Genomic DNA, 24,650 nt, shown 5'->3' with positions numbered 1-24,650 from the left:
CTCTAGACCTCAGGGGGTCTGCAAACCATGGGTCAGGAGTCCGGGAAACACATGTTGTCGGTCCTGAGGAGGCGCTGCTGAGGATGCGTTGGGATTGATGGAAAAATATTTAACTCTGTCCACTTGATCAAGGTAAAAGTCAAATTAACTAAAATTAGGAAGTATGACAAGATTACATCGAGTTTGGCTTTATCAAGAATGAGGATCTTATCTCCACCAAATCTCTAATATTAGGTGTATTTATATATTTTTTTAAAAACCTACATAATTCCTAATGTATTTAACATTACAAAAGGCTGTTTAAAAAATGCTATCAGCATGAGGAATCTAAAGGGGTTTTACTGCTGCTAAGGGATCCCTGGCCACGAAAAGTTTGAGAACCCCTGTGCTAGATAATACAAAGGACTCTTTCAGCTTTCAGGGAATACTGTATGTTTTGCTGTCAAGTTAAACGATGTATCATCTGCTGCATCAATACCTTTCCACAGCATAACAAATTATTATTATAGTTGTGCTAGTTGTGTGGTGCACAATATATGAAACTTGTACAATGTAAAGGAGAAATTAGTTGCTGGAAGGTGAGCATGTGGTGGGACCCTAAATCAAATTTGACTTATGGGCTCCATAAATCCCTGGACTAGTTCTGTCTGTGAAGTAAAAACTGCCCACCTGAGGAGGCATATTCCATTCTCTATTCGGTGGTTTGCAAAAACAGCCATTTAAGGTTTTACATAATTGTGATCTGATACACCAAGATAAATTCCTGTCCAAATAAATAAATTCCACAAATGTTAGTAGACAAGAGTCCACTTAATTCAATTAATTCAATCTCCGTATAATTATAGCAGTTCAATGAAGTCCTGAGAGGTTTGATAGAAAACATCAGTGAACAAACAGCGTGATGAAGACCACGCTGCTTGAAGGTTGGGTTATAAAACAACTTTGAACATTTCATAGAGCCCTTTTCTGTCCATTATCTAAAAATTGAAAGAGTATGAATGAAAGGTTACCAAGGCATGGAGAGAACCAAAGCTCAAGTAGGAGAACCCCACAGGACAACTATTAGTTTTGCCCTCAACAAAACTCTTTAAAGGAAAAGTAGGAGGAAGAAAGGCATTTGAAGTCCTACTCGCAGTTTGACTCAAGTTATCTGGGACACAGCAAACATCTGGAAGAAGGTGTCCTGGTTGGATGAACTTGAGCTTCTTGGCTCACATTGAAAACACTTTGACTGAAGATGGCGCTGCTTATCTCCTCAAAGACACCATCCACACGGTGGAGGCGCCATCATGCTGTGGATACATACAGCCAGCCTAATAGAGGAATCATAAAGCATATTCATCTATTGGAATCGTGCAGTCAAACTCCAAATCCTAGGAAATTGGAGAATCAGTGGTAGGAGAAGAAAAAAGTATTTGTTCTGTGTTTGAAATGTGAACCAATTTAGAAAAGTCTAAGGGTAGAAATACTTTTCAGAGGCACTGTAGTGGATTATGTTTTCAACCCTAGGTATCTTTATCTTTTTTCACACCATTTTGGGGTCTTTTCACAGTTTTTCTGAGAGTCTCTTCTTTAAACTAACTAATTAGACAACTATTCTGATTGCACACAGCTATTTAATCCAAAGCTTACAAAACAGGCCACTTACATCACCATTAAACAATGTATAGTCATCTATTGATTAAAAAGGGACTTTTTTTGAAAACTTCCCACCAGACAGACAGTTGATTTTCCCATTCATATGCAGATTACTGATAAAATCTAATCAGCGGTGTTGGTTCTTAAATATTTTGACACCCCTGGGTGAATTTTCTTATCTCAATCATCTTCATAAGTGGCAGATTCTTCTTTGCAGGAGCTTACGTTCCTTGATGTTTTCTCTCGATACAATTTAATGTTTGTTACTGGTCACACAATCGGTGACCGTTTCAATGTGTTTGATGTTTTTGTATTTTCATGACATAAAGCACTTTGATCTGCCTTGCTGCTGAAATGTGCTATACAAATAAACTCGACTTGACTTAAGGGAAGACAAGCTATGTGCCAGTGGAGGACTTCATATTAAAACTAAAGTATCATAAAAGATTGTCTGCTGCTTACAGCCAGAATCATCTGAAGCTGACGTTTCAGAAAAAGCTCAGCATCTAATTTTGGTTTAGAACAAGTGATGGATGACCTGCAGAAGAAGCCATCTTCGTTTCTGCTTGTTTAAAACAGTCAGTTTGACTCATTCATGCTGATGAACAACGAGGTGTAAGGAGACGTTCTGACATTTAGATGTTTACCAGATAACAATGATGTTATTGATCGAAGGAGACGTTCTGACATTTAGATGTTTACCAGATAACAATGATGTTATTGATCGGTGTACCAGATAACCCGATGAAAAGAGTTACTATAATTAACTATGTTGAGGACGCAAAGTTGTATTGTTTCTTTATCCTCTGGGATAAAGAAACTGAGCGTGAAGGAACAGAAAAATTTTAGAAGCAAAGATAAACAATTAGATTAAATACTTACCTACCAGACAGAAGGGGGTCTTTGTTTTGTAAATTGAAAATATTACAACATGGGTAATAAAGCAAGTAGACTACTCACCTTCCAGCTACAAAAAGCTTAACCAAGTCGAATGCTGACAAAAATCGATCATCCAACTACTAATCAATTAGTGACACAACCTAAGGACAAAGCTGGGGGCTTTGAGGACTAATATACAGTACTTCTCTATATGAACGACGAAAACAAACTGATAAAACTGAAAAGATTCAAGATTTCCCGGAGCCACTTAATATGGCAAAATTAACCAATGAAGAGGCTGCTGCTTTGGTAAAGCCAATGACACTATCTGAAGTCGGAGAAACCATCTGTAAAATGAAAAATAACAAGTCCTCGGGAATTGATGGATTCTCTGGTGAATCTTATAAGATGTTTACAGATAAACTATTGCCAGTTCTGACTATATGAAGATCCCACCTTGTGTTCTTGTTACAGACCTATAAGTCTTCTGTGAGTTGATCTCAACATCTTAACAAGCATTCTGGCCAAACAAATACAAAAATACATAAAGTCAGGCCAAACTGGCTTTGTTAATGTCCTCCATAATGCGAATAATAAAAGCAGGATTCTTAACCTACAATCACTTGCCAGCTCCAGAAAATAACCATCAATACTTCTCAGCTTAGAAGGCATTTAATTGGGTTGAATGGCAATACTTACAACATGTACTTCATAACTTTTGCTTTGGAGCAAAATTTATTGATTGGATGGTGATATTTGATTGGATAATGGTGTTTTATATAAAAAAGGTCTAGAGTAATGCTAATGGATACTGTTCAGATTTTTTCAACATTGGTAGAGGCACGAAGCAAGAGGATGGGTTAAGTCCCATTATTTTTTTCCTTACAGACATAATAACTGTTTACACAAAACTAATCATTGCACAAGTTCTGATTCAACCATTAATTCTTTACCCTGTTTCCAGATGCTAAGCTAACTTGCACACGCCTTAGCTAGGGATGCACTATTATGCATATTGCATATTGTATTATCGTACGTTAGGTAAATAGGCTGGAGTTTTTTTTCCACCGTCAAACAGTTTTCCTCTGTTCAATATTTATGCTCATCTTCTACTAATGGTGTTTCTTTGGAGCTAACTTTAGATTAGACTGGGTTGATATTTTTTCCTTCTTCTCTTTTTTTCTCATTTAGCCTATAATAGTTGTGTGTGACTGTGCATGTGTTGCCACTGTCACACCCAAATTTCCCCTTTACGCTAATTTTTGAATATCAGCGTAATCTGTCAATCACTGTTTTGAACTCTTTGTATTCATCCTTGAGTGAAATCATATTCATATATATTATGTTGAAATTAACGTGCTGGGCATCAGCACTACAGTGTCTTATTCCTGCTCAAAGAAAACACAAACTCCGAGAGGAGATGGGAGTGAAACTGGAGACCCAGTTATGCAATCCAGCATGTCAGAGTTTTTTTTTTAATTTTACCATCTCCTCATCATTTTACTTTGACATAAGCCATCACTCAGCATTCACCAAATGAATGCTGAGGATCACCTACACTCATTTCAAACATGATGTTCTTCTGAACAGGAGAACATTTATGTCTAGACTTGGTATAAATAAAGAAAGGTAAAAAAAAAAAACAAATAGATTTACTACAGTTGCATTTCTCACCTTTCAGATAAACATACGGTAAAATGTTATGAATAGCTTTGACACATAGGGTATTTCTAGGCATAGTTACGCTCTGATAACATGTTTTCAAAAAACGTCAACAGACAAGATGGAACAAGTTTCAAAATGATTGCCAGTGACTCTTGTCTGTGTTCAAATAGTGGGAAACGACATGCGCAGCACTTCTGTGGACTTACACGAGGTAAGGTGGGAAAGTAGCTGAATCTGGGAAAAGTCGCGTTAAGAACTGCTGGAACAGTTATTTGGTTTCCTGCCTGGATGTGTGTACGTGTTTGCATGAGTTTAGATCCTCTGTCAGGCAGGGCTCTCACCAGGAGCTCTCATTAAAACCGGCATGGATTTAGACAGGACTACGCTGGAGGAGTTGCATTGCCCTGATCGATGGACTTGGTATTTTACGTTTAACGGGTCTTTGCAACTGTTTTAGCTGACAGTGACGGTTAATTGTTATCTTTGTATTCCTTTGTGATTATGTATGTTTTTCTTGTGGGAGTCAAACATCCCTTTGGATGATTTAAAAAAGACCAAAAATCAGAAACACCTGATTGCCAGGTACCATAAAAAAAGAAAAAGAAAATACAGAATTTGGTCATTTATGTGGTGAAAGGTATAAAAAGCGAAAAGAGCTAAATTAGATGAATACGTTTTAGGGTGATGGAGAGGGCGTCAGATCAGCTGGGGGAGTTGGGTCACTGTTCAATAGACTGACTGCAGCAGGGCAGAAGTTTGTGTGAGCTCCTGGTCCTGATGGAGTTTTCCTCGCTTAAATTTTGAAGTAGTTAAATCGAAAACATTTTGAATTTAAATCAACAAACTACTTCTTGAACTTATTAAAGTTTAACAGCTCAAAAATGCATCATTAAACTGTTTGAATTCAGATGAGCACAAATCTTTCAATTCACTGAACTTAGTAAATTCTGACAAACTCTAACGATCATTTTGCTCAAATTAGTTATTTTAATTACTCTAATAAATTAGTTTTGGCCTGTATTGTTTTACGTTGATTTAAACTGTAGACACAACTGGCAATATTTGTTTCATTTATATTTTATTAAGCAGCTGGAGGTGGAAAACATCTTCAGAATTGACAGTTTAAAAACACCACAATATTAGTATGTATCAAAAAATGTTTAATATAGAGAAAAAAAATCTACATTTAAAATGTAAACGCTCAGGTCAAATAATTCTAAATTTACCTGAATAATGAGGTCCCAGTTCAACAGCACTAATTAATGTGCACAAACACATTTTACGAATGCAGAAGACCCCTTGAACCCAACAGATATCTCTGCTGGGTTCCCCTTAAAGGCAATCATGATTAACAAGCTCCTTCACTGTTCCTTTCATTTAATATTTTGTCCTTCATGCTGAAAAGAAACAAACAATTATAAATCATTTGTGGTTAACATGTTAATTGTTTTTAAAATAAAGTGGTTTTTCACTACAGAAACCTCTTCCAGGAACCAGACTGATTTTCTGAGGATGATATTACATCACCCTGCATTTCCATTGCGTTGATTAGGACAAGAACAGATTACAAGATCAGAAATTTACCCCAGGAAATGCCTCTGGTAGGGAGGTAGTGCTTTTTTATTTAACAGGAACATTTGCACATAGAGATGAGGAGGGGGTGTGCTAAGTATTTCAAATTGGTTACCTTTTTTCAGTATTATTATTATTATTATTGAGTCTTTTCAGTTTAAAATCCTCTCATACTTTCTGTTAACTGTAAAAAAAATTTCAAATCTGTTTGTTTGCAGCCATCTGTAAGGACAGTGGTAGAAAACCCTTAATAAAAGTAGGATTTTATGGTTTTAAACATATTAAATCAAGAGGCACAATAAAAAAAAAAACTTATTATTGAGACAGGAGGTATTCTGGTAGGTGCATGGTTTTTGTTCCTTTGATGAAACCATTTTTCAGGCTTTAATTGGTAAATATCTGTAAATGTAACAAACTTTCTCTGACTCTTAAGGGATTATAATTAAGTTTCACAGTGTAAACGCAATGACTCTATATATGGTACATAGTGCGGTCGCTCTGAGAGAATGACTGGTCTTATTTTTATTGTAGAAAGTAACTTTTTCTCACGCAGTAAGGTCTTGCTCAACCACTCAGAGGCGGAGCGGGTCTGTGACCGAGACTCCAGCAGTAGGAGGAGTTACCCGCTCAGTGCGTGTGAATGAAATTTACATGAATGGGCCTGTTTTGTAGACTCAACAGTGGAAACACACACACGAAAAAAGAAAACACACCGGGTCTCACAGTCTAAATGTTTGTATGATAATAAACCATTTCAATTTATTCTAACAGTGCCGTGTAAACCTGTTGTCTAACAACCAAAACAAAGATGAGTTGTTCCCTGGAGAAGAAGCTCAGCTTGCTGACGTGATTGACTTTAGCATTAACACTATCGCTAAACTAGCTAAATCTTGAGATACCGTTTTGCACCAGCAAAGACACTTTGTTTCTTGTGAAACAAATCAAATTTTTTTACGAGAGTTTTGTTTGAGCAGATGTATTCATTCATAAGTCATCCCATTTGAACATGTAAGCCTTGTTTTATTATGGACACCAAAGACAACAACAAATTATTTAGGCACAGTTTGCCATCAAATTTAAGGAGGTAACATTTTTAGAAGTTATTTTACAAACATTTATGGTTGATTAAAGGTTAAATTAATGTAATGACCAATAGCTAATTGTCTCTAAATTTCCTTTTAAATGCAGATTACCACAGAAATGCCAAGCCACAAGGCTGAAAGATCACCAGATCTCGGTAAAGAGCTGGTAAGAAAACCTGGTAAGATTGTTTCTGCAGCTTTTAAAGACAACAAATTTATAGTGAACTTTTAACACCTGCAGCTTACTTTCAGTAATGTTTATTATTATTTATTTTGTCCCATTTATACATAGGTCTAATGTACAGGGTAGGTTAAACCAATCGGAGTTCACTGATGTGTGCCCCTCCTTTTCAGTACTGGTCTGCAGATGAACAAAAGCCAAACATTTGTTAAAGGAAGACCACCATAGTCACTATTAGTTCACTGCATCTTGTAAATCAGTTAACTTCCCATTAAAGAGCATCCCACTCCCCAGCCACATCCTCCGGATTATTCTGAGGAACCCTATGGTGTTCCCAGACCAGACGGCGTATATAGACCCTCCAACAAGTTCTGGGGTTTCCCCAGGGTCTCCTCCCAGAGGGACATGTCCGGAAAACTCCCAACGGGAGACGCCCAGGGGGCATCCTGATCAAATACCCAAACCACTTTAACTGGCTCCTCTCGATGCAGCGAAGCAGAGACTCTATTTTGAGCTCCCCCCAGTTAACAGAGCCCCTTCCCTTATCTCCAAAGCTGAGTCCAGCCAGCCTCCAGAAGAAGGTCATTTCGGACACTTGTATCTGGTATCTCTTTCTTTCGGTCATGATCACGATCCATACCTCATGACCATAGATGAGATTCAGAACGTGAAAGGACGGCTAAATCAAGAGCTTTGCTTTTTGGCTCAGCACCTTCTTCATCACAACAGACCGAAGCAGCGCTCGCATCACTGCAGATGCAGCACTCGGTGTCGCTTTGCTCAATCAGCTCGGAAGGTTCTGCTGAACGTCCCTCCTTTTTCCGAACAGATTTGATGGGAGCAGGCCCAAACTCATAATTTGTAGAACTAAATCGAGAATGCACATTATCAAACTTCCTATCCAGACTGCATTCATATAGCATCTGGGATAAACAAGAGTTGTTTAGCAATCAACTGGAGAGACTGCCTAAATATGTCTTCATTGTGACCAAAATAAAGCACTAATTTCCAATAAAAAGGTGCTAACCTTGGATTGTTTTTTAGAGGCTGCATACTAAGGCAGCCAACCCAGTCTTTGTGGGAGTGTGCAACATTTGCAATTCTTTGACTTCGTAAAAGAGGCCCTCTGAGAGAACACACACTTACAGTTCACTCAAACTTAAAATCTATTAATGATGGACTGCGAGTGTTTACATTTGGGCCTGGAATCGTAAGCACTGTATAACAACCCCACATTGACCACTTCAGTTTGCTGCTATACGCCAGCCTGAAGTAAACAGAAATGACCAAAACTGAAAGATAAACAAAAATGTAGCCACTTCAGCGACCAACAGGCCAGATTAATCAGAGCCACTCAGTTTACCAGTTACATGAATTAGAAAGGAATCTGAAGACGTTGTGGAAGTATCAGGTTGGTGTATTTTTCACTTCCCCTGTTACTTTTGCATGATGAATTGAAAAAAGAGACAAGCTAAATAAAATCATTTTGCAACAAACAATGGCGCAGACAGGAAGGATCCTAGCGGATTTGGATTTTGAGGTTAGTCGTATTTCCAAGTCTTTGTGACCCTGAGTATCTCTCTAAAGAAGAAATCTCCCAAGGTAAGGTGAACAAATTATCAAGCTACTTTTAACATGCGTATAAAGCATAATTACATGGAAAAAACTTAGGATATTATGCTGGGAAGTGATCTGAAGGCACAACATTCATGTAAGCTGTCTTGTGGAAGAAATCTTATCGTCTTTACTCCCCGTTTTTTGTCATTTTACGGCCAGAATTCTCCACATATGTCACAGACTAACATAAAGTAGTGTCATGGGTTTGCAATTGTACCAAATTTGTACTCTATTTTCAGATGTAGGTAATATGCTGAAGTCTGGGATGGTGTTTTGTAACCTAACTTTGCTTTAAAACTCTCCTTAACTTCATCTGAAAATGGTCTGTTCCTCTGTCTTCATGATGAACATTGTTGCCGGTTACAATGATGAACTACTTTGTGATTTTCTGTCACATAAAATCCAAAATGTGAAAAAGTTAAGCGGCAATCAATACACGCGCAAGGCAATCTGCTGTGCAGTACACATTTTGTATTGAAATCAGCATTATTAATGAGTCAGTTCTCACACAACTCTTTGTGATAATAAGTAAGTGACATCAAATATAACATTTAGGCTGTTGTATAAACCTGTGTTCAGTATCTTTTGGGATGCAGCCACATCCAGGCACACTTGAAATGTAAAGACGATGTACATGCATACTGGGACAGACAGAGATCGGCTGCACACCACCAACCACATAATTTACAACGGTGCGTAAAAAAATTCAACCTGTCCAGGTTTATAAAGTCCAACTCCCTCATTATCTAAAACCACCATGTTCGAAGTTTACCGACTAAACAGGACGTGCCTCATATCAGAAGGACATTTCAAACCTGAATGTTTTGGACTTTCAGCAACAACTTAGTCTTCCCACAGAATCGCTGATCAACCTTTTGGGCTGGGTTCTGAAAGGTAGGACATAAATAGAGTGACGTCATCTTTCTGTCTTCTTCCTCCTCGTAGTTGTAGACATGGGGAAAGGATTCTACATCAGCAAAGCGTTGGCTCTAGCCTGCTTGTTTGCAGCCGTTGGAGTTTTAGCGACCATCATAGCCCTCTCTGTGATGTACGCTCAGGAGAGGTCAAAGAATCTACAGTACCTTCCAACCCCTACTGGACCCAATACGACCAGCACTGCTTCCACCACGCCACCTGGACCCAAAGAACCCTGGGACTACTACAGGCTTCCAGAAAGCCTCTCCCCTGTCCGCTACAATATCACGCTTTGGCCACGGCTAAAGCCCAACCCTGATGATCTGTACATCTTCACTGGACACTCCAGGGTGGCGTTCAGATGTGTGAGCAAGACCAGCCTCATTCTCATCCATTCCAGCAAGCTGAAGTTTAAGATGTTTGATGGATTCCATGCTATACTGACGGGCTTGGATGGAGCTGTAGCTCCAGCCTTGCGTGAGACCTGGCTGGAGGTTCCCACCCAGTACTTGGTGATCACCCTCAACGCGCCGCTGCAGCTCGGCAGCATGTACGAGCTCTATACAGAGTTTGAGGGAAATCTATCAGATGGCTTAGAGGGCTTCTACAAGAGTCAATACTTTGAAGACGGCGTGAAAAAGTAAGACATTCCATGTTTTTTCTTGATCAGATTCAAATATTTAATGGTACTTTATGTAGTTTGTGCAGGCACATCTCAAAAAATGGTATTGATTGAAAGTTACATAAAATGTTTCGTCACTCATCTAATTTATTACATACATTTAGAGTGATATTTGTTAAGCCTACAGTCTCAATCTGGGTTTGTAAGCTACACATTCATGGGGCATGACTACTGACCTGACGGATATCCAGCAGACAGTGATTGGCTTCCTCCACGAGGAGGGTAAGCAACAAAGGAGTTAAGAATCAGACAAACAGAGAAACAGAAATCCAAACCACACACTGCGTTGCACTTAAAAGATTTATTAATAATATAAACCCTGCAGAAGAGAGCAGAAGCCTGGCAATGCTGAAGACAGGCTGCTCCCTTAAGGAGGTGACAGACAGTTGATGGGCAGAGGCTGGAAACAGTTCATGTGGTCAAACATGGGTCATACACGGGTAAGGCAGAGACAGGCAAGGTTGGCGAGGTTCATGGTCGAGAAAACAGTTCAAGTCGTTGTCCAGAAAACAGAAGGCAGGGTAGATGTCCAAAAGGGGCTTGGCAAGGCAGGAAGATCCGTAAAACGTTGTCGAGGTCGAAACTTGAGCTCAGGAAGGGAAAAATGCTCTTCTTAATAACTCATGTCCTTCAGTAATCTGGCGTTTGATTGTCTGCTAAGAACCAGTATTTAAGAGGCAGATCAACAATGATGAAATGTGTTTTTTTTTTGGTGTAAAGAATCTAATAGTTTTTTTTAATTTTTTGAAGGAATCACTCAAATTAATTAACTTTTTGATTAAATGCCATTTCATGTACCCAGAACGGGATATAATTAGCTTAGCTCAAATGCCTTCACAGGTCTACGGGACCGTGTTGATGCACAACAGTCAGTATAGTCACTGTCCACCAACAGAAGCAACAAATTCAAAGATGACTAGGTTGCCTTTCTTTTTCCTATGGAAAGACAGGTGTCTGTGTCCAAATGTACAAACAAAGACATTTTTTAATTAATTTATTTATTTTCTATGCCAGCTTAATAATGGGTGGAGGATGGAGAGTGCTTTTTGCCTGTGAGGGAGAGACAGGGTACACACTGGTCATCACCTCAGATAACCTGGGATTTTGGATTGATTGTTGGATGATTACTTGAAGGCAGGGACCACAAATACAAATGGACTCTAATGGGATTTAAAATTTAGAAACCCTGTAATTTGATGAAACATAGCTCCCCAATTGAGTTTTACGCAGATTTTTCACCTTTATGGCAGCATAATCGCTGAGTTTCCTGCTTTATCAGAGTCATAGCGACAACTCAGATGCAGCCGACGGAAGCCAGGAAAGCTTTTCCTTGCTTCGATGAACCAGCTATGAAAGCTGTCTTCCACATGACTCTGATTCACCCTCACGGGACTGTGGCTTTGTCAAACGCCATGAACTACGGTAAGTCTCCGACCTTTTGCAAGTGGAAACGACACTCTACGTGCATATGTGCACATCACTGAGACACATTCTCTTGCTCTTTTGATTTAACTCTTGGTTTGCTGTAGAAAGTCACTTGCGTTCCACCTGGACTAATCTTCTAACCTGCTCATATTGTCACATAAAAAGTAGAGAATTGTAAACCTGCTGTGTTTTTTTTTTATCCTTCATAGACCCAGTTAACATCACTTTGGATGGGGAGAGCTTAATTCAGACCAGCTTTGAGCCTACTGAGATCATGTCAACCTACCTGTTGGCTTTTATTGTTTGTGATTTTGCATACATTCGGACAAACCGGGATGCAGATGTCTTGGTAATTATTGCACTATTATTTGACTTCTATGTGGTAGAGGAAACTTATATATGCATTAAAATCAGTGCAAAAAAAAAATCTCAACAGGCTTCTGTTTGTGAACTTTAATCTGCAAAGTGGAAGCTTAGTAACTTTCTTTTAAGAAATGTACATTGTTAGTGTCTCTCACCAATTCCGAAGATAACAATCACTGAAGTCAAGAACTACAATGAAGCCTGCATACAAATAATCTTTGCAGAAAAAGTTGGGGAGTATATGTAAACTCTATTCAAACATTGCACTCTGATCACCTGAGAACCCTGACCTTGAAAAAGATAATAATGTGATACAGGATCATAACATTAAGCAGTACTTGTTGTAGCTCATGTTGGCAGTTCATAAAAGTGTTTTATTCAACATGTTGCTCAATGGGTACATCTAAAAAAACAAAACAACAGAATAACATTAAAAAAAGAAGTTAGCATAACATCAACAACGTTCATAACATTATGTCAGTGTTTCAGTACAAGAACAAAACATTATTATATGTTGACTCACTTCTGTTTGTCAGAAAAATGCTAATGTGTGAAAAGGATTTCAATACAGAAACGTCATGTTATGACATGTTACACGATCTTGCGCAAAACCGCTAACTTGGCAGTTATCCAGCAATCTCTGACAAGCTCCATAAGGAGGGCAAGCCATAAAAGTCCATTACTGTAGAAAATAATTGCTGACAGGGTGTTTTTTCTGAGCACAAACGTGAGTGGAGGGGAAAAGTGCAACTAAAAAAGGTGCACAAGCAACAGGGATAACGTCAGTCAGTTATAATATTCAGGGGAGATTTACAAGGCATGTGGGGTCAGTGCTTTTAGAGATTTCACATACAGTTGATGACGTGTCCAGAACATGCACTATAACACTTGTATCCAGTGTTAATGATGCCTCTAAACAAAACAAACACAAAAAAACATTAGAAGTGTCTCCTTTCAGCCGCACTTAGGGAGCAAAATTACTGAACCGTTGCTCAGCGGTCCAAAGTCATGTATTTTAGAAAAATTTACATTTTGCATTTCATTTGGAAATCAAGCTCCCAGAATCCTATGTAAGAGTGGAGAAGCACAGAATCCAAGCTGCTTGAGGCCTGACTGTGAAGTTTTCAAGGTCAGTGACTTGCATAGCCATGTCATCTGTTGATGCTGGGCCACTGCTAGTCCAAGTCCAAAGTTAATACAGCCATCTACCAAGAAAGCTTCATGCTTTAATGGAGGTGCTGACTTCATTTTCCAGCAGGACCCAGCCCCTGCGAACACTTCCAAATGTACCAAAATCTGGTTCAATGACCAGGGTAGCACTTTCTCAGTGAGCTGCCTTGACCTGCAGCCAAACAGTTTAGCTCAGGAGAGGTCAAAGTACGTACAATATATATTACTCAGTGTGTGTAATGAACCTATCTGATAATTGAGTTTCATTTTTTGGATTAAATCACAAACTAAATGTTTTTTTTCAATTACATTCTAACGTACTGAAATGCACTAGACTCAAAGCTTGCATTGGACTCAAAGATCAGCTCACATGTTCAGCATTTTAACACATTAGTGTTGAAGATCTGTTTTCTACCTGGTTTAGGTCAGGATCTGGGCTCGCAGAAAGGCCATCGAAGAAGGCCAAGGAAACTATGCGTTGGAGAAGACGGGATCCATACTGGCATTTTTTCAGAACTATTACAACTCTTCTTACCCTCTGAGAAAGTCAGGTAGAGGACTAAAGAAACCTACTAGTTCAGTCAATCAGACTATGTGGCCTGGTTACTTTCCTAAGGCGCATTTTTTTGCTGCCAAGGTAATGAAACTGATCCAAAAAGAACATCCCATGACCTTCTCTGAGTTCTCTTGTTGCTTTTAGACCAGGTTGCTATTCCTGACTTCAGCAATGGAGCAATGGAGAACTGGGGTTTGATCACCTATAGAGAGACCTCGCTTCTTTATAATCCTGGAGTGTCTTCTAATAGAGACAAAGAGTCGGTGACAACGACCATCTCTCATGAGCTAGCTCACATGGTAAAGTATTGCTTGCCCATTTTAGGGAAAGATAAATAAGCTGTATATTTAATCACTGAATATTTCTCCCCTCAGTGGTTTGGAAACTTGGTGACGATGAAGTGGTGGAATGACGTGTGGCTCAATGAAGGGTTTGCCACCTATGTTTCCTATCTAGGAGCCGATTATGCTGAACCTGACTGGAATATGGTGAGATTAGTTGTTCTCTAATGAAAATTAGCACTGCATTGAAACTTTTAATTTACTATACGTCTGTTTGTTTTATTCACAGAAAGATTTGATTGTCCTGAATGACATTACCCATGCCATGACCAGGGATGCTTCAGTTAACTCACATCCTCTCTCTTCCAAAGAGGAAGATATCCAGAGACCAGATCAGATCTATGAACTTTTTGATACCATTACATACAGCAAAGTAAATCGTATCTCCTTTAATCTCAGTGGTTCCCTCTAAAATCAGAGGCACCCGGGCATTTAACACACAAAGATGCTGTTATTGCTGTTATTTTTTAAGATATATTTGGGGTCTGTGCCATCCCAATCCATGCATCTCCAACTAAAGCCTTTGTTTTTCATTGCAGGGGGCTGCAGTCCTGAGAATGCTCTCAGAGTTTATTACAGAGACGGTCTTTTCCCAAGGACTCCATGTGAGTATATATAACAAAAGCGATAAGTATAATTAATTTCACTAATGTGTCAATGGCAGAGGCCTATTTTTAATGTCCACAAAAATACAACATCTATATGTATCTATCTGCAGACATATTTAGAGGAGTTTAGGTATAACACCACGACCTACAAAGACCTCTGGAAGCACCTGCAAATGGTAAGACAGTAATATTTATATGCACTGCCTTACTCCAAATAAAAGTTGTCTCAAAGGTTTGGGAAATGTTTCAAAATCTAAAAATGAATAAATGTTTTGTGAAAAAGTACTTGGAGCGCAACGGCGCAAAAAAAGTGTAACATTGACTGTCATGTTGAATAAATAAGAGGTAACAGGTAATTTATTATTTCACATTGTAATTTAAAGTATATACAAATCAAAATTTCTTTAAGTTGTCTGGAAGATATTGATATAGTGCTATCTGTTAGATGTAGGAGAGCAAAGAACAGTTGAAAAGGGAGAGGTCTCACTTCTCTAAATGTCCTAATAGCAGAGAGACTTGCAGAAGAAATCCATCTTAAGGCTGGTTCACACGGCAGAAGTTTTAGCCCAATTTTCCCCCCGATCTTCCTCTTCCGACAGGCGCCGACTATTGGCGTGGCTCTTAAGGTAAACTCAGGAGATATTCCTGCCATGTGTAGTGTGTTAAGAGGGATTTGGTCCACTCGGCAGAACCTCAGGACCACCTCAAATTGGGGATATTATATATATATATGTTTGATTGTCTTGCCCTGACATCCTAGTGTGTGTGCTGTCCGCCAAAGACAAACAAGCCTGTTGAATGTGACTTGTAGCAAATCAGAAAGCGCAGTGAGGGAAGCCCTGAGATAAACAAAAAAAAAACCAAAAAAAAAAAAAAAAAAAACAGCTCACCTCCATATCATAGTGGAGCAAAGGTAGAGCCCGGGTTACGTTGTCTCCACTCGTTTAACCAATGCATTTTCTTTTTGTCTTTTTGTTCTGTTTTCTCTGTTAAAATCAGTCCACAGACTATTGCCATTGCTCTTCCTCGTTGTCCATGTTTATTTACTCTAAACTCACGTTTGATCTTGAGGCGTTTCGGAAGATTTACCATCTGTTATCTGAATGATTCAGTGTTGTGATTGCTGTCTGACCGTGCACCATTCACTGTACGAGCAAACCTGTTGTAGCCACAATTTTTTATCATTACGCGTATGGTGTCTCTCAGGCTTTTAAAATCATCCGGCCGTTTTAAAATCCTGCCATGTGAACCAGCTTTAACCCCTTTGGCAGCAGTGTCTGCATCCAGTCTCCATGATAACCAATTGTTTTACTTGGCGGTTAGTAGTAGCTACTTTTCTTCATACTTTAGTTTCTTAATGTACATAAGCACCACAACATCAGGATATAAAGTGTGGCGACGGAGTATTTTGACCCTAACAGATTTCTTCTGTTGTTACTTTTTCATTCCTCCTAGATGTTTCAAAACAAAGAATATATATATATATATATATATATATATATATATATATATATATATATTTTTTTTTTTTTACAGCAGAAAAAGATAACCAGAATGAATACAAGACGTAGTTTTCAAATGACGGTTTCATTTATCAAGGGCTATCTAAATAAGCTCTCCACTTTGTAACAAAGTCATCTACTCTTTCAACTATTCACTATTTGCGGCACACTTTGTGCCAACAAGCAACAAAACATCAAGCTTTTCCAAGACTGACGGTTAACCTTTTACATCGCTGTATAGGAATTTTGGCTAACCAAGTTTTATTTGCAAAGCTATTTCAATTCAGAGATTGAAGGTGTTTAAGGTCATGCCGCAGCATCTGAATCAGATTTAACTCAAGACTTTGAGGCCCCTCCAAAACATTCTTTGTTTTAACCATTTGAAGCTGGCTTTGCTTCGAATTATTGACCCAAGTACATTTCAGCTTTAGATCACTGGCTGATAGCTGGACATTTTCCTTCAGGATTTTCTGGTAGAGAGCAGAAATTGTGATTCCATCAATAACAGCAACTTCTCCAGGTCTCGAAGCAGCTAAGTAGTCCATAAATCATCATACCACACCATTATGTTTTAAAGTCAGTATGATGTTATGTTAAACTCTATGTTATCTTACGGTATGACAACAATGAAATGTAATTTATGCCCTTGTGTGGTTTGTTGGGTTTGTTGCAAGACCGAAAAGCAGACAAAAACTGGGAAGTGGCATAGGGAAGAGAATGGTGGTTTATTTAAATAAGAACTGAAACTTACATGTAGGCAAGGAACACAGGAGCCAGGAATACGAGTGAGTACAGACCAGAACCAGGGTAGCATTGAAGAGGACCTAAACATGAGTGTGACAGAACTGACTGCCTATAGGGGAGGAGATGGCATGAACAGCAGGTGGAGCAAAGTAACACAGATGAGAGGAGTAAGGCAATTAGGCTGACAGAGAGAGAGGGCAGTGAACTGGCAGGGGTCAGAGGAGAACGGAATCTAACAGGGAAACGTGATGAATGGCCAGACATGAGAGGATAACCTAACTAAACTAAGGACGGGCAGGCAGAAAATAGAAATAAAACAGAACCGTGACTAAACAACTGACATCCACAAGAACAAAAGCTACCTAGTGATAGAAACAAGAATCTACAGCTAGACAATAAAAGGTAATCGAACCCCTGGGGATCCTGATGAGTAGTGTTCCTACATATAAAGGCAGTAAAAAGTGTAATAGTATATGAAATAATTCTCTTTCTGTTTATTTGCTTTGTTTGGAATTAAGCAGCAAATTATGTTCTTTATTTATCATAAATATTGAATGTTTTTCTTATTAAATTTTGTTTTTATTTTGCTTTATCACAAAACCATATGGTAAGCAAAGGTATGTATGGGGCACCTATAAAAATATCGGGACACTTCATGAATTTGTGTCTTCATTACTTAACCATTGTGACAAAATGTTCGTTGAGCAGAAAGTCTTTTCTAAGACACATTTTATTTGGTTTTGCAAATGAATATTCAACCTGTATCTGATGTGTCAGGCTTGAAAATTTGCCATATATGCTTTGAATTAAAATTCAACTGCTGTCAACTGCACTAAATGTATTCTTTTCTCATTGAATGTTTCTTGTTATTAGGCAGTTGATAAAGCGGGCATATCATTGCCACATTCTGTGGAGGTTCTTATGAACCGATGGATCCTTCAAATGGGCTTCCCAGTGATCACCATCGACACCCAGACGGGAAATATTACACAGGAACAATTTCTGTTGGATCCACAGTCCGTTGTGGACAGACCTTCGGAGTTCAAGTAGGATCCAGTGTTCAATAGATTTTGTACAATAGACAAAATTTATCTGCCGTCTTTGCACACTGTTTCTATTTATTTCAATTTGTGGTTCCATGTTCAAGCTACGAGTGGTTTGTACCCATTACCTGGATTAAGAGTGGTGCCTCTGAACAGCAGTACTGGCTTCTTAACAAGGAAGGTAAGCTTCATTTCAAGTCAGTAAATGTCATGTCATAGAAAAAGGAAGAAGAAGAAGAAGTTGACGACAACAATTATTATTATTATTAGTATTATTAATACTTTTTTTCAACTTCATTCACTCAGCCACAAACACAGAACTGGTTCTTGGTGCTGCTGATTGGTTGGTGGCCAACATAAATATGAAGGGTTTCTATAGAGTCAATTATGATGAAGAAAACTGGGACCGTCTTATTGCCAAGCTAAGCTCAAACCATCAGGTACAACACTTAAGAGTTTCTTGCTTTTGTTTCTGTTATGCATGTCTGAGAATGCTGCTCATAACTTTTTCCTTTACTTTAAGGACATTCCTGTGATCAACAGGGCTCAGATTATTGATGATGCCTTCAATCTTGCGATGTGAGGTTATATTTTACAAAACCTTGGGGATAAAATTTTGTAAAACAAAAAAATACTCAGGAGTTTAACTTCTTTACATTTTCAGGGCAACAAAAGTAAATATAACTCTGGCTCTGAGGACAACTACTTTCCTGAATAAAGACGTTGAATTTCTACCCTGGGCGATGGCCAGCCGCAACTTGTACAACTTTTTTCTTATGTTTGACCGTAGTGAGGTGTATGGACCCATGCAGGTTTGTTCATTAAGTGATCCCTACAATCTTGTGCAGTTACAAAGATTATACAATAGACAGGGCAGATTAAATGTAAATTTATCATACCATAACAGAACAAAATGAAAAATGAACTTAATGTTTCATCTTCATCTCTCAGGCCTATATAAGAAAACAGATCACGCCTCTGTTTCATTATTTCAAAGATCTCACTCTAAACTGGACAAAGATCCCAGAAAAGCACACAGATCGGTAAGGAAGGTTCTTTTATTTTAAATTGTTGTCTTTTTTAACCATGAACACCTCGTTCTTTTAGAGCACATACAGTGGTCTCGAACCCTTCTGCCAACTATGTTATAGATCTACAAATGTCTTAATAGAAACAGTTTTTTAATTGAAAAACCGAAGTCTCATAGCAAAATATTTAAAGAAATTCAAACTTTAATTTGAGTTGTAATTATTTGTCAAAAATAACTCCCATGTTAGGGCAATTACTTATTTAAAAAAAGCCATCAGTGATACAGTTGCTGGTACCTTTGAAAAACTCAGAGAAAATAACTGTAACTGAATAATTTTTTGGTATTTATCTTTTGCTTTTCCAAGTTGATCGGAGTTTCCAGGAATGATCGGTCAACAATCGTTTGCCTCCTGTTTTCCTGGGGTAGAAATATTTAGTGACACGTTTATTTTGGCCACTCTTGAAAAAGACAATAGAACATCTCTAGAAATGCACCTCTGATTTAAAAAAAAAGTGTCATTAACAGACTTCTGCTGAACTCAATAGAAAGCTGAGTGTTACCAATAAAACATTAATTAATTTTACATTCTTCAACTTTTTACCAGGAGTGGCAGTAAGTGTGGAGTGGACTGCATTTATATATATATATATATATATATATATATATATATATATATATATATATATATATATATATATATATATATATATATATGTATATATTTTTTTTCTTTCTTAAACAGGATCTATCATTCTCAATTTGTGTGTGTGTTTCAATTGACATCAGTGACCTTTGTGTTGTTCTTCTGTGTTTTAGTGTTTTTATAATAAAATTATTAAACCATTTTAATTTTAGGCCATCTCATGGTTCTTGTGTCGTCTCTGTCCAGATACAATCAGCTTAATACGATCTCCTTGGCCTGCCGTGCAGGAGTGGAAGGCTGCAGAGAACTGACATCTGGCTGGTTTAAAGAGTGGATGAACAACCCTGCTGTTAACAAGTAAAGTCTTGTTAGAAAGTGGAGCAGATATGTCATTTCAAGCATGTTTTTTTTCTCTTACTTTCAGTTGTTAGAATTTCTTTTTGGACCTTTCCTGTTCACAAACCTTTTAACTAACAGTAAATTTGTTCTCACTTAACTTTGCAGAATTAGTGCCCACCTGAAGTCTGTTGTGTATTGCAATGCAATCGCAGCAGGAGGAATAGCAGAGTGGGACTTTGCATTGAAAATGTCTAAAAACGCCACCATTACCTCAGAGGCAGACAAACTAAGACATGCTCTGTCCTGCACCATGGAGCCCTGGCTGTTAAACAGGTCTCACACACACACACACACACACACACACACACACACACACACACACACACACACACACACAAACACACACACCAATACTTACTTTCTGACAAGGTTCTCAATTTAATTAAATTTTATTTATATAGTGCCTTGAGATGACAGCATGTCATCTCAAGGCACTTAAAGTCAAATTCAATCAAATCATACAGACATATTGGTCAAAAAGTTTCCTATCTAAGGAAACCCAGTAGATTGCATTGAGTCCTGACAAGCAGCATTCACTCCTCCTGAAAGAGCGTAGTCACAGCGAGAGTCGTCTGCATTGTCCATGGCTTTGCAGCAATCCCTCATACTGAGCAAGCATGAAGCAACAGTGGAGAGGAAAACTCCCCTTTAACAGGAAGGAAAACCTCCAGCAGAACTAGGCTCAGTGTGAACGGTCATCTGCCTCAACCAACTGGGGGTTAGAGAAGACAGCAGAGATGCAAAAAGCACAGAAGCACACATTGATCCAGGAATCCTTTCTATGTAATATTGTAATGGCGGATGATCTGCCTCCCCTCGATGGTGTCACAGTTAACAGAACGCCAGACAAGGTGTACCTACTATGAAGAGAAAAAAGACAGAGAACAAAAAGTTAAAAGTTGAAATAAAAAACAATGCAAATTAGAGAACAGTAGGAGAACGCAGCAGAGTGAGAAAAATAGACCCTATATCCTCCAGCAGCCTGAGCCTATAGCAGCATAACTATAGAGGTAGCTCAGGGTAACATGAGCCACTCTAACTATAAGCTTTTTCAAAAAGGAAAGTTTTAAGCCTAGTCTTAAAAGTAGACAGGGTGTCTGCCTCATGGACTGGAACTGGGAGTTGGTTCCACAGGAGAGGAGCCTGATAGCTAAAGGATCTGCCTCCCATTCTAGTTTTAGAGACTCTATGAACAACTAGTAGAACTTCAGTCTGAGGGCAAAGTTCTCTGTTAGGAATATACGGGGTAATCAGAGCTCTGATATATGATGGAGCTTGATTATTAAGGGTTTTTGTACGTGAGAAAGAGAATTTAAAATTATATTGTTTTAGGCTTCATTGGCTTCCTGATTTAACAGGAAGCCAATGAAGGGAAACTAAAATTGAAGAAATTTGTCTTGCTCATTTTCTTCAGAAACTCTTGATATAGCAAGAATTTTATTTGCTGTGTTACTTCTGAAGAGTATATATATATTTTTTAGTTAGACTTTTTTACAAAATAATGTCAACAATATTTTATGAATTTCAGGTATCTACAGTATTGCTTGGATCCAGGGAAAATCCGGAAGCAGGATGCTTATGAAATTTTTGTTAGCATTGCCCGTAACCCTATTGGGCAACCCTTGGTTTGGGACTTTGTAAGAACCAACTGGGACTACTTAATTAAGTGAGTTTTCTCATTGTTTAGATATATATATGCAAGTCATTTGTCCCTCTTAACTGAACATCTATTTCAGTAGGGTGTTAGAATGATGTTAATCATGTGCTATCAAATGAAAGAAATAAATGGACAAATTAATGGACAAAATACGTACTCATAAAATACATTTGTATCAAAGTGTCTGCAAAAAACATTGTCTATTTGTTTCTTTTTTGCTTTTTCTTCAGTCATGGTCATCAACTGATTTACATTATAAGTACTGTGACTGAACGATTCTCCACAAAGTTTGAATACAAACAGGTACGGATTTAATGATCAAACGGCTCAGTTCCTATGATTCAGTGATCAACAGTAACATTGACTTTAAAAAAAAAAGAACAACTGCTTTTCCCACCTTCTCCTCTGTAGTTGCAGCTGTTCATAGAAGAGGTGGAAGCACAGTATGGCCCTGGAGCTTTCGGTCTGGAGCACTTCCTCGAGAGAACCGAGACCAACATGAACTGGATGGCTCTGAACAAGAAACCAGTGTCCGACTGGTTGATCAGTCAAACGTCTGAAATTTAGCAACGCGAGCCTTTCACTGCATAGATACGAAACACACAACTGATTGTTCTTCAAACCTTTTCTGCCTGAAAGTAAGCATGTTTCTGAAATGTGAGGATATAGTTTTTGATCAAATAGCCATATTTTTTGATGAAGTAGTTTAATAAATGTATTTAAGAAAGAAATGGCATGTGCGTTTTATCAATAAAAATACGTTAAGATATTCAGGTGTCCTCAACAGCATTTGTTTTCTTTATACCATATTTGACAGATGTATCACTTCATTGCCGACTTGGTCTCAAATGTGGGACATTAAGAAACGGATCCTGTTCAGGGTTTTAGTATAGCATTGATGTCTGGTGTCCACTGTGTGGTTTAAAGGTTCAATGACCCCGACAACACTTCAAGCCAGCACAGCCAAACCGTCAGGGGCCTTCCTGTAGGGCAGGGGTGTCAAACTCATTTTGGTTTAGGGGCCGCATACAGCTTAATCTGATCTCAAGAGGGCCACAAGAGTAAACTCATTGCAAGATTAAATAGAACTAATAAAAGAGGACTTGTTGTTGATTTTTATATTAAACGAATTTCACTTTTACACAATATATTATGAATAGCCTCAGCGTTTTTAAGAAAAGTATGTGCAATTTCAACAATACTTTTACTCAGTTAAACATTTACTTGTGCATTATGCATAAGAACTGATCACAGTGATTGCACAATGTTGAAAAACATGTATTCACATTTCTTGGAACTTAAAAACACTGTCCTGCATGACAAAATACATCAAACAGATAAAAATTAAGAAATGATTTAAAATCAATTTTCCACATATGAAGCTCAGTGCTACCATCTGCTGATTAAAACACAGCGCCCTTGTGGACAATATAGGAACTGCAGATTTTCAATTAAACGAAGTACATGTTTTTTTCAATAATTGTTTTATCATTCTCTTCCTTTTATCTCCTCTTTCACCTTTTCTTTTTTTCTTCTTGTTCTTCCTTTCCTCTCCTACTTTCCCATTGTAGTGTCCATATTGTTTGAGATATTCCCCGCATGAATCACAATAAAACTATTCACGTTCATAAATCAAGCGGAGCACCATGGCAAAAGCAGTACTGCTCCACTTGTGAAAGTCAAATCGGATGAGCTCTTTTTGGCATTAAGACAACAATTCTTATTGCCAAATTACCAGACAGGACATTGAAAAAAAAAAAAAATCCACCCTTCCAAATAAAGTGAAAAAAATAGGACACCCCGTGGAGGCAAGATATGAATGTTGTAAAATTGAAATAATAACAATCAGCAATGAAGCCGAAAACAGTGCCTTTTTGAAACTTTCTGTAAAATGTTATTTAGAAAATGCTATGATAAAGAATGGACTATAACAAAGCAGGTCAACCTTAGCACACCGCCCTCCCTGGTGAAACTGTGGCGCTTCAGCAGACAAAGGGAAGCTGGTCCGGCGTGATGGGAACATGGGTCAAAAGGAGGACAATACTACAGGAAACTTTCTACGTATTTTTAGTATGATTTATTTATTTTGAAAATGTAGAACAATACATGGAATGGTAAAAATAAGAAGTAGAAGGGTGAAAAGAACAAGATAAGCAAAACATTTTGATTTTGCGAAGAAAAAAAACTGCACAAATTTAAAGGGAGGGGAGAAGTATAAACTGATAGCAACCCACACCTTTATTAGACACTTTAACACTGATCTGTTAATAATTATAAGAAACATCTCAATAAAGTGCAATAAATTGTATATTTCCATTCATTATTATTGACATGTTTGCACGTGATAGATAATACATCATATTTACATATAAGAAAGTTTCCCTTGTTCTGATGAATGGTCTTTAATACTGATTCAAACCTCTTAACTCATAAGATTTTCTCTTTTCTTAAACAGCTTTTTCATGTGTTCTGGTGGCTGGTAATTTTAAGTTTTGAACATACTTAGTGCTGTTTGTAAATCAACCATGTCTGTGGATTTATGTGTATTGAGGTGCGTTGTTAATTATTCAAATTGCTCTTTCTAAATTAAGTCTACTGCGGTTTTGTAACCATTTTATTTCTAGAAAAATTGTTGTGCAATACAGATATGCTTTTTGATAGTTTTTTTAACATATTTGATGTGAGATTTCCAGTTTAGTTTGTGATGAACCATAACACCAAGAAATTTGTTTTCATATAATATTTTACCACATTTATCTGACTTTTGAGCTTCATGTTCAGTCTACAGTTTCCAAATAGCATTGTTTTAGTTTTGTTCAGATTTAAAGATAGTCTATTACTTTCAAGCAAAATGTTAATTTATTGACTTCTAAATTCTTTACCAGTTGGTCTAAGTTATTTTCAACACTAAACACGTTTGTGTCATCGGGAAATAATA

At 37.9% G+C, this 24,650-nt stretch overlaps 1 protein-coding gene across 1 annotated transcript; it reads left to right on the top strand.

Moving 5' to 3' along the window:
• The first annotated feature begins 4,362 nt into the window (after positions 1-4,362).
• LOC105930488 (aminopeptidase Ey) lies at positions 4,363-22,481 on the top strand. The gene is made up of 21 exons (XM_012868721.3): positions 4,363-4,393; positions 9,580-10,189; positions 11,511-11,653; positions 11,866-12,005; positions 13,614-13,740; positions 13,890-14,044; positions 14,120-14,233; positions 14,316-14,459; positions 14,626-14,691; positions 14,805-14,870; positions 17,814-17,986; positions 18,088-18,164; positions 18,290-18,423; positions 18,507-18,562; positions 18,648-18,795; positions 18,935-19,026; positions 19,903-20,013; positions 20,161-20,328; positions 21,584-21,721; positions 21,943-22,015; positions 22,124-22,481. Exons 2-21 carry the CDS (start codon positions 9,588-9,590, stop codon positions 22,277-22,279), a joined length of 2,883 nt encoding a protein of 960 aa, XP_012724175.2. The 5' UTR covers positions 4,363-4,393; positions 9,580-9,587; the 3' UTR covers positions 22,280-22,481.
• Positions 22,482-24,650: the final 2,169 nt, after the last annotated feature.

Source organism: Fundulus heteroclitus, chromosome 4, assembly GCF_011125445.2.
Source record: "Fundulus heteroclitus isolate FHET01 chromosome 4, MU-UCD_Fhet_4.1, whole genome shotgun sequence".
NCBI classification, from domain to species: Eukaryota; Metazoa; Chordata; class Actinopteri; order Cyprinodontiformes; family Fundulidae; genus Fundulus; species Fundulus heteroclitus.
Note: the sequence above shows the minus strand (reverse complement) of the source record. Positions and strands in the feature narration are given on the sequence as shown.